General features: G+C 29.1%; 1 protein-coding gene across 1 annotated transcript; it reads left to right on the forward strand.

Moving 5' to 3' along the window:
- The first annotated feature begins 7,404 nt into the window (after nucleotides 1–7,404).
- LOC120115242 (LOB domain-containing protein 1-like) lies at nucleotides 7,405–9,189 on the forward strand. Its single transcript, XM_039135998.1, has 2 exons — nucleotides 7,405–7,944; nucleotides 8,736–9,189. Exons 1-2 carry the CDS (start codon nucleotides 7,690–7,692, stop codon nucleotides 9,099–9,101), a joined length of 621 nt encoding a protein of 206 aa, XP_038991929.1. The 5' UTR covers nucleotides 7,405–7,689; the 3' UTR covers nucleotides 9,102–9,189.
- The last annotated feature ends 1,845 nt before the right edge of the window (nucleotides 9,190–11,034 follow it).

An 11,034-nucleotide genomic window follows, 5' to 3' on the forward strand; every position in this document is an offset into this window, starting at 1 on the left:
GCGTGTAAGTGATTTACACGTAGGTACCAAGAAACAAGAAGACCAAAATTAGAAGTTGCAAGGACAACATCACTACCAGTAATTGGCAAAGTATGTATTTTTTTGTATTTAGTGTGTTGGCATGTAAACAATTTGTGAATTACGAATGCTCTGATCGATTTTGTATTATTCTGGTCAATTTTGTGTAAGTTAACAACTTTTATCTTAATGAAAGTTCAAAATTTCCTTGATTTTCTTTAAGAGTCAAAGTTTGAAAAGTCAATGTGACACCTCGGACTCGTATCCGGGTCGGTTACGGGTTGGGGTGTTACACTTGAAATTTCTCAGGACGTTTCAATATATCGGGACCTAACACGAAGTCATTAATTGAAATATTAAATTACATTGTCTGAAAAGTGTTCCCACGTTGGAGAAAACTCACACCCCGAATAATGCGAGACCTTTACTTGTTTTTTTAGGATGCGAGGTAGTCCTATGTGTGCAGTTTGTGGGTATTTTTTTTAACAAATCTTGTTTGGGGGTAATGCTCCAAAAAATTACTTTTTTGGGGTTTTCAACTAATACATTACGATCAGTTTAAGTTTAAATTTGGTATCTGTCTTTAAAAACTTAGTGGTAGTGATGACATAGAATTATTTCCCCCTTTTCAATATTTCACGCGCCTTGTAACGTAAATTTTCTACATCATTGGTGCCATTAAGTTTTTAACAATGGATACCAAAGTGAAACCTTTAATATTATGTATATTTTAAAAAAATATATATATAGTTTAGATAGTAAAATAAAACCAAAATGATAATTTGGGTACCAAATAAAGTTTACCCTAAATTTTTTAGAATGGTCAAAATTAATATGACTTTGATCATATGAATCAAGGAAGTCATACTCCAGCTACTACTTAATTCTTGTTATAGTTATAACTTTTTTACGCAATCAAACGGGGTATTAAGGTTAACACCACCTTTACAAAATGCATATTTTGATAATCCAAATAAAAAAGTTAACAAAAAGATTTTTTTTTCTATTTGAAATGAAAATAGACTTTTGAATAGAATGAATTTATTATGATCTAGAACCTTCATTCAATGTTGTCAATATCCACATTGAAACACTATGCTGAATAATATTTTATATATTTATAGCTGTCTTCCAAAATAGTTGTTTGGTTGATGAGAAAATAAGTGAAATTTAATAATAGTGCAGCATAACACCAATTCTAATAAGACAGAAAAGAAAGCCCACAGAAATGGTTAAAATGCATTTTCTTTTATTATTCATACAAAATATCTTCGTTGTGTATATTAGATTATAAGCTCTTTGTGTTTACACTTTTTCATTACCTTTATTTCTTTCAGAAAATTCGATTTCGGAAGAATGGAGCAAACCTAATTAGTTTATGGTTAAATTATATATTTAATAATTCATGTATTTTTCTGGTTCTGTTTTAATCATTTAATTTTTTTATAAAATCATATTTAATTTTATATTTTATTTTCATTTTTTATAAGATAATATCATGTCATCGTTGATTTTTTAAATCAATAATTTAATTTAATTTTTACAATGAATAACTAAAATTATAGAAATAAATTGATAGTAAAATACATAATTTACCCTTATTTTATTTATAGAAATGGAACGTTTTGCATGTCAATTTGAACACGACGGGTATGAATCACTATTAAATTTATTGGTATTTTATTTTTGTTTGGTGGGAGGAGGCAAAGGTCCACGCGCAAAAGATTCTTTTAAGACACTAGTGGGAGTGGTGGAGAAGAGAAATGTCAAGAATTTGGCATATCCTAACTACTTCACACCACATTTTTGAAATTTCATTTTTATGTCTACTTGATTTAACATATAATTATAATTAACAAGATTATATATGTTTTGATCTTAACACTTGCTATCCAAAATTTTCTTTATTTATATGGCCATTGACTCAACCAATTTATATATATATTTGTGACAAATACATCTTAATATTTATTCAAAATATTTTTTAACTTAATAATATATATATCATATAAATATCACTACTCAATTCATATATTCTAAAATATAATATTTCTTTTTATTACCGAATCCATTCAATAATCTTCGATTGATATATATATATATATAGTTAAACATAATTTTAAAAAATTAGTTTACACATATTTAGGATCGTTGGATGAGTGGAGATAGATTGTTGAAACTAACTTACTGTTTTAGGTAAATTATAAGTTTAGTACCTAAAGTATCAATTTTGGTATGTTTTAACACCTAAACTTTCAAATTTTTTCAAAATCATACATAACATTTAGTTTTTGTTTCATTTTAGTACATGCTATTAAAAACTTAAAGGATGAGCTTGTCAGTCGTAGCATCCGACGACCAATGAAGCTCAAACTTTCCATCCTACACCTTTTTGACCCTTTGAATGTGATTTTGGCCTCCATTTCACTGAAAAATGTCTCAATGTCTCCAAATTGATGATGGACTATGTGACTTCTTCATCCTTCGATCTCCATCGTGAACCGTCTGATTGGTCTGAAACTTAACTATGTTGGTTACTTGTCATTCTCTCGTGGCCCACCATTTGGACTGATCGTCCATCCACTATAGCTCCATGTCGCCAGCCTGTCCATTAAGTTTTTAATGGTGAGGTACTAAAATGAAACAAAAACTAAACATTAGGTATGATTTTGAAAAATTGAAAGTTTAGGTACTAAAATGGACCAAAATTGATAGTTTAGGTATTAAACGTGTAATTTACCCTATTATTTTAGTGAATATCTTCTCATTTTCTATTGTTAATTTAAACCGTCTATTTCCACTTATTTAATAGTCCTAAATTTACTGTAAAACTTTTTATTTTTACACTGTGTAATTGAGTGCTATCTATACGTGTTTGTGTGCGTTAGGTTCCACTTACACAATATAAATTTTTTTAAGTTTTATACAGATTTAAGATGGTTGGATGAGTTGAAATAGTATGACGAGATTAACTCATTTTTCAGTTAATATCTTCTTATTTCTTACTATTAATCTCAACAGTATATTTTTATTCATCTAATAATCTTTTTCATAGAAATCCGCTAATTTTATTAAAAATATAAAATATCCAGGAATAAAATGAAGATTTGCAAGCATAACAGTAAACATAAACTAAATTATAATAAAGATATTTTCTTATATCTCTTGACACAAAAACTAGCCACCTAGATCACACAAAGATCCAATAAGGAAAAGGTTAAGAAACCTAACCCAAATGCTTGAATAAATCTGATTACCGACAAACGAACAACAAAATGAGATGAAGCTATTAAAAGACTACCGATAAATCGTAAATCAGAGTCAAACGATGTGAGAAAACTATCCACGAACCCAAAACGAGTATCCAAATCAATTCGATGATCCAAAGCAGGAAAAATCATATGATAACAAATAAGCAATGTCAAAACCACCCTAAGAAAAAAATATAAACGAAAATAACGACCAAACAACCGAAAACTACCAAAAGGCTAAAGAAAAAATGTGTCATAAAGACAAAGATAAACATATTAAAAGACAGAGATAAACGTGTCACAAAAATATAATTATTTTTATTAAAAAAATAACTGACGGTACAAAACTAGTGACTTAGCCAACCCAATCAAAAAAAAGGAGGCGTGGGTGGTGGGGTGGGGGGGGGTAGAAGAGGAGGGAGCGAGCAGGTATTCATCCAATAATCGTTATTGTACGCAAAACAAATATATATATATATATATATATATATATATATATATATATGTATAATTAAATAATATCCACATATAATTAGGGATGGTAGATATTGCATTGCGTTTTGTTTGAGACGGGACAACATCAATCCCATTTCCGAATTAAACTCTCTAACTGATATTTTCAATGACTTGGCTACGTGTCCTTTTGGCTAAGGCTGGGCCATGAAGAAGTAGTTATGTGTGGACTTTTCGTAATAATTATATTTAATTTAATATTCATTTAAAAGACTATATTGGAATTAATTCATTAAGATAAGATTTGACATTGCAGTTGTTAGTTCCACTCCAAAACTTTCTTACTCTGTTTTAGACTTTTTTATCATTTTTAGTTTGAAAATTATCTTATTATAATGAATATGTTTTAGCCCAATAATTTTGGAGATGAAACAATTTGGTTTCTATAAAAAAACCAGAATTCTATTAAGAAAACTCCAAAAAATTAAAAACATTGAAAACTGAATGAGATTATATTTATCAATGATTTTTGGATGCATTATTTTTTATAATTTTTAATATTTTATCTATTAATTAATTAATTAATTCAAATTAATTATTATACAATTTTATTATAAGATAACTGTTCAAATCTAATTTATTTTACTCACCATATTAAAATTTGGACCTTGACCTTATTTGAAAAATATAAGGTCTTATCCGCTAAATCAACTAATAATTGATTGGACATATTTTTTTTTAAACAGCTTAGGGTGAATTGTACGAGGGTAAAATATTGATGAGAGTATAAAAAGTCAAGGAATTCATGGGAAGAAAGAATTGTCGGGTCAAAACCCATCGGATAAGGGTGAAATTCCCATCCCTAAATAAACATTTAAATATCCTATAGTTACTGGTGCTCAAACCTAAGACCTCTAGAATCATTCCTTAACCACTGAGGCAACTTAGTTCGTACTGAATTAATTATAAGTTAATTAAGCAGAATAAGACATTATGTTTCTCAAATAAGATTAGAGTTTAAATTCTAACGTTGTGAGTGGAGAAAATTAAGTTGAAAGAATCATCCTACAAAAGATATTAAGGATTTGATATTAGTGTAATAATTTATTTAAAAAAAATGAAATGTGATAAAACATAGGGGGTGAGAAAAACTCGATCCAATTCGAAAAATTAATTTTTTTTTAAATTTTGAGTTATTTGAGTCGATCAATTCGGTTTTTGAGTTTGAGTTGAGTTGAAATTTTGAAATTTATAGTTACTCAAAAAAAATGAAAATTTGACTAAGTATTTTGACAGTTTAATGATTTAGTCCATGATTTCATTATTCCTTCATTATTGTAAGTCTATTTTTACAAAATTTGAACCACATACTCTTAAACCATAATAGAATATATATGTACTTTCAATTCATCTTTTTGATAACAATTTTTCTATTTTTCAAATTTTCCTCAAATTTTCATAATTTCCTTATTTCTTCAATTCATCATTTATTTGAAACTCTTTTTTTACCAAATTTAAACCACATGTTCATATACCACAATAGAATACCCATGTAACTTCAATTCTTACTTTTACTAAAATGTATTATTATTTTTATTTAGTCCCTTCACTTTGCATTTTACTCAATTTGGTCTTTTGAATACAATTGTTTGCAAATTATTTCTTCCCATCAATTCCTTAACTTTTTTATACTATCATCAATATTTTACCCTAAAAAATTGGGTTGGGTCATAGTCAAGTGAAAGATATATATTTTCAGGTCGGGTCGGGTGGAGGGTTTATATTTTCGAGTCGGGTCAGATTAACCAAAAACCCGACACTAACCCGACTCGTTGACATCCCTACGTTTATTGTTAAATAATTGAGAATCTTTAGAACAAATATTACTACTTGTAAGCACCTTAAATTAATAAAAAGAAAGAAAAACGCATAATTGATTCAAGCCGCTATTTTTAAATATTATATATTATGACATTTCAATTTTTCAAAATATTTTTTCCTTTATCAAACACTTAATATTTTTCTCGGGTAAGTTACACCATTCCTCACTAAACTTTACTCTCTCTCATACTTTACTCATTGTACTTTCAATTTTTCTAATTTACTCAATGAACATTATACATTGAATTTTTTTATCATTCATTGGTGACATGAATTATTTTATTATCTTTTCATATGACATGCTATATTTTTATTATCATTCTAATATTATTAAGGATTATAATAAAAACTAAATTTAAAAATATTAAAATATACTTCCAACCCTAAAATTAAAATTCTCACCCTAATGGTCCATTGGCCTCTGATTTCCATATAAAGGACACGACGAGCATAAATACCCTCTTTAAATTCTATTCTAATGGATTGAATATCTTTTATAAGGAATCATAGAAAGATGCGACGTTTTTTTTTCAAGAAAACCCCAACGAAAAATACATATTATTCCCTCGAATTCCTACCAAGATAACAAGAAGTTCCAACAAATAAAAATCCTAATGAACCAAAAAAGGATAAAGGTAGAGGAGAAATTGCTTGTTTTTCGATACCACTAAAATTCTATCCATTTAGATTCTGATCGCCAACTCATACATACTAGATCCAGTTGCATTTTATTGGAATTGAAATAATAACAAAAAAAATCGACTTTATTTTTTTCAAAGTAACTCTCATCAACTAGTTCTATTTTGATATGAACATTTAGAAGGAATTCATCAAATTGCTTAGATATAAAATCATCTCCTTTTATATGATCCCCTATACAGATCTACTAGATATATATACTTAATTTAACAACAACGCTGGATTAGAGTTTCTAGTGGTTATGATCGCGGTGGCTGCCACAGTGGCTTACGGTGGTCGTTGAGCTCCATACTTACCAATCCAAACCATTTTGACCTCCTGAGTACGAATTCAACCTTAGTTTCATTGGAAAATGCCCCGATATTAACACATTAATATTGAAACCATTTGGTTTCTTGCTCTCCGATCTCCATTGGCCACTGTTGTATGGGGCTTAAATGGAGATATATTGGTCCCTCTATCACAATGCCACACCTCATTGTTCAGATTTGTCATTTGACTGTCGGAGCTGCACCTTTTGGAAACCTGAAGATAAAGTTCAATCGTTTCCCTTTTTTGATTTCTTTGTTATTAATTCCTTGTTTTTTAAAAAAAATTGGCGTTGAATACTTTATTCAGTTCATGTAATTTTTCCCCTTTGTTGGTTGCCATCGTTTGTTGTGCTTAGGGTTTGGATATGGTTTTAAGGAGTGTCATGTTTGTGTTGATTGGTTTGATTGAGGGTTGTTAGGGACGAAGAAGAGAGTGAGAGGCAGAGGTGAGCTTGACCGTTTTTCGGTGGGAGGGTGAACTTGTCAAGGGAGAGAGTGGTGAGGTTGTAATTTAGGGTATAGGGCATGATATATAATTTGAGAATTTAGGTATAATTTAAGGGTATAATTTATAATTTATTTTTATTTTAATCATACGTGGTATTAAAATATGACATGCCATGTAAAAAATAATAAAATAATCCACATCATCTTATAGTGATAAAATAATTCAATGTATAAAGTTTAATAAGTAATTTAAAAAAATTGAAAGTACAGTAAGTAAAATTCAATAAGGAATGTTATAATTTATTCCCGTGAAATGCCTACTTTTTCCAAGCAATTTGTTTCCCTTGTCATTGAATAAAGCCAAAAGAAAATGTAAAGGCATAAACCTAACGAAGCTAATTAAAGAATTTGGAATGGTGAATGAAAAAAACAGCAAATAGGCAAAAGTCTAAAAATGAGAAGTGTTTGAACAAATGATGTCATGTTCCATAGTACATGATCTTATTTTTCTACTATAAAAAAACACCCTGTGTATCCCAAAAATAAAATAAAAAAACAAACAAACACCAAACATCATCTCTTTCCTCAAAGAATCCATCTCTCCCTCATTTCTTTACCTATACCTTTAGATGGAATACAGAGAAGTAGCAATTCCTCCTTCATCCTCTCCTCAATCTCTTTCGCCAAAGTCTTCGAGTTCATTTTCTTCTCCTCCGCCTATCCCACCATCGGTTGTTATTAGTCCTTGTGCCGCCTGCAAGATTTTGAGGCGCAGATGTGCTGATAAATGTGTGTTGGCACCTTATTTTCCTCCAAACGAACCCACCAAGTTCACCATTGCTCATCGAGTCTTTGGTGCTAGCAACATTATCAAGTTCTTGCAGGTATACTTTCTTGTTTTTTTGTTTATTCTTCCTGCAAATTCACTCATATTCCTTTCTAAAACCGGAGTGTGGAATGGTGAAAGAGCAGCTTCGGGTTAAAATACTAAAAGAAATAAGGTCAAAAAAATATGTTTAATGTTTGATTTAATATTCATTCTAATCTTCATTTATTTTAGTATTTTAACCTTCTTCTATAGATGAAAATTGTTAGACAACAAACGATTAAGGTTTTTTACTTTAAAATGAAATATTAGGGCCAACATACTTAAGAAAAAAAAGAATAGCCCAAAATAATTATTTAATCAAATGTTAAGACACATTTTATCTTAAAATGAAACTTTAGAGTCAAAATATTTAAAAAATAAAAATAATAAAGACTAAAATACTATTTAATTAAATATTTTTAAAATTTTATATCAAAAAATGTGTTAACAATGGGGTTAGAACCCTTTGTTCTGGGTTTAAAATTACAACCCCTTGTTCTGGGGTACATTTTAAACAACATTTTATAATTCTTGGTATTCACTCCTTTTTTTATGTTAATGGTAAGAGAGTGTAGCTCTCACATTCGATTGACATAGTCAAAGACAATGCATGTGGAAAGGACCCTATTTTCTGTATAAAAAAGTTGACACTTCCTAAATATGTCAACAAATGTACTTATCCAATACACTTGCGTTTCCCATATGCAAATGAGGGAATTGACCGCCCCCGTTACTAATATATGATCTGATATGCTAAAATAAGGGCTTTGGTGCTAAAATAAGGGCTTTGGCTTTGAAATTTTGCAGGAACTTCCAGAAACTGAAAGGGCCGATGCAGTAAGCAGCATGGTGTACGAGGCTAGTGCAAGAATCCGAGACCCGGTCTATGGTTGCGCCGGCGCAATCTGTCAGCTGCAAAAGCAAGTCAATGAGCTTCAAGCACAATTAGCCAAAGCTCAAGCCGAAGTGGTCAACATGAAGTTGCAGCAAGCGAACCTTGTGGCCATACTTTGCATGGAAGTGGCACAGTCTCAGCCGTCTCCTCAACAAACACCCCACCAATCCGTCGATAATTTCATCGGAAACAGCCCGCAGAGCTATGACAGCAACCCGAGTTTCTTGGAAGACAACCACTTAGAGTCATTATGGGAGACTCAGCCTCTCTGGACATGAAGATTGATGCTTAAATATGAAGAATGAAGCTTTATTAGAATATACTATAAGATCCCATGAAATGAAACTCTCCCGACTCTAAATCAATGGCTCCAAAGGAGAAGTGGAGGAGATTATATTATTAATAACTTAGCAATAGCTGAAAGTTTAGGATCTAATCGTTTTGATAGATGAAGCAGATATGTCTTTTTCCTCCATCTAATTTACCCCATGTATGTTGAGAAAGAGAAATATGTACTCCATTTATTTTTTCTTTTCTAAACTTTATAATTTTGTTCTAATTATTGATTTTTTTCCAACTTTAGGCCACCTACTATGATTACTTAATTTTTATGCTTTAGTGTGCTAGACTTACTAGCTTTTGACCGTATGAGCACATACTTGGTCTAATTTTGATTCGGGATTCACAACAACTATTTCTAATAACTTCATTCATTTTGAATTATGATTTTAAATTAATTATTATTTATGTTCGTGTTTGAGAATGAATTGAATTTTAACTCAATTTCTATTTTTAATTTTGATCACGTTTAAATTTTTATATCTATCGCCGATCAAAAAGTGAACTTGGAATCTCAACAAAATAATATTTAAGATTTCATAAATTAATTTTGAAATTTGATGAAAATTCCATTTATCTAATAATTTGAAAAATATTCCCTTATCATTATTAGTTGATTTGATTTTTATTTTAAATTCAAATGAAAAACTTCAATTTTTTTTGAAAGTTGATGCTTATGAGATTTTGATTTTAGTTTATATTTCTTATAAAATTACTATATAAAATAATATGTTATAAAAATAATATATAAAACTAATATATTTTTATTATAGATAATATTTTATTTTATAAATAAATTATGAATAGATTTATATAATTATATTATAAATATTATAAAAGTATATCACTAAATAAATCAAATTAACTTCAAATAAAGTTTAACATATACAATATTTTCATTAAAATAATGACACGATCTTACTTTGACTTAATGGTTAAGTGTTAAAGCCTTTTCTTCTAGAGATCTTAGTTTCAAATATCTTCGAGTGTGATTATTTATTTATATCAAAACGACGTCGTTTTATGTATCAAAACAACATGACCAAACCAACACTGTTTCAGTCTAAAAAATGTCATCCACATCATCACATTGTTATTGAGTTAATGACCAATGATAAAATGATATGATTAAAACGAAAGTTCAATGCTTTAGTTGAAGTAATTAAAAGTTTAATGATATAAATAATATAACACTTAAAATTCAGTGATAATTGGTGTAATTAGTATATATATATATATATATATATATATATATATATATAGAAAGGTCAAAGTTGTTCCAAAAGAAAAGTATGAAACCAATAGTTTCCATATGTACTACAAATATATTATTATGACAATAACTTTCCGTTTTGTCATTGTATGTCCGGTTGAAACCTTGAAGAATATTGAAAACAAAAACAATGGGATGTTGGATCTCTTGTAAGATTAGATCTTTGTAAAATACTTCTACTTAGACAACGTACAATCGAGGGTACCGATTTTGGATGTTGTGGGGGGTGCTTACCCTTCCCCACACGTAACCGACTCCCGAATCCTTAAAAAATGAATTTCTGGTTAACACACAGATCAATTTTTATCTTAAAAATGATTTTTCTTAAAATTGTTTGAAAAGACATTTTTTTGTAGTCAACCTACCTATCCCAAAGTGTTGAAAATATTTTGATATTTCGATATAACAAATTAAGTTAAATGAATTTTAAGATTTTCCAAAAGATTTTTCTAAGTATATTCGATATAATTATTCGAATATCAAAATATTACTCCAAATCTTTCAAAATGTCATTTTTAATCCTTACTCAAGTGTAAAATTAAGTTTTAATCTTAAAATAATTTCAAAACAATTTTACAAAATATTTCGAACCATTTCAA

This window comes from Hibiscus syriacus, unplaced genomic scaffold (genome assembly GCF_006381635.1).
Source record: "Hibiscus syriacus cultivar Baekdansim isolate YM2019G1 unplaced genomic scaffold, ASM638163v2 tig00110260_pilon, whole genome shotgun sequence".
In the NCBI taxonomy this organism is placed as follows: Eukaryota; Viridiplantae; Streptophyta; class Magnoliopsida; order Malvales; family Malvaceae; genus Hibiscus; species Hibiscus syriacus.

Excerpts from the sequence above, each read along its gene's own strand:
- LOC120115242 (XM_039135998.1), top strand. The coding sequence starts at position 7,690 with ATGGAATACAGAGAAGTAGCAATTCCTCCTTCATCCTCTCCTCAATCT. Across the intron at positions 7,945-8,735 it reads ACATTATCAAGTTCTTGCAG|GAACTTCCAGAAACTGAAAG; the intron begins GTATACTTTCTT and ends GAAATTTTGCAG.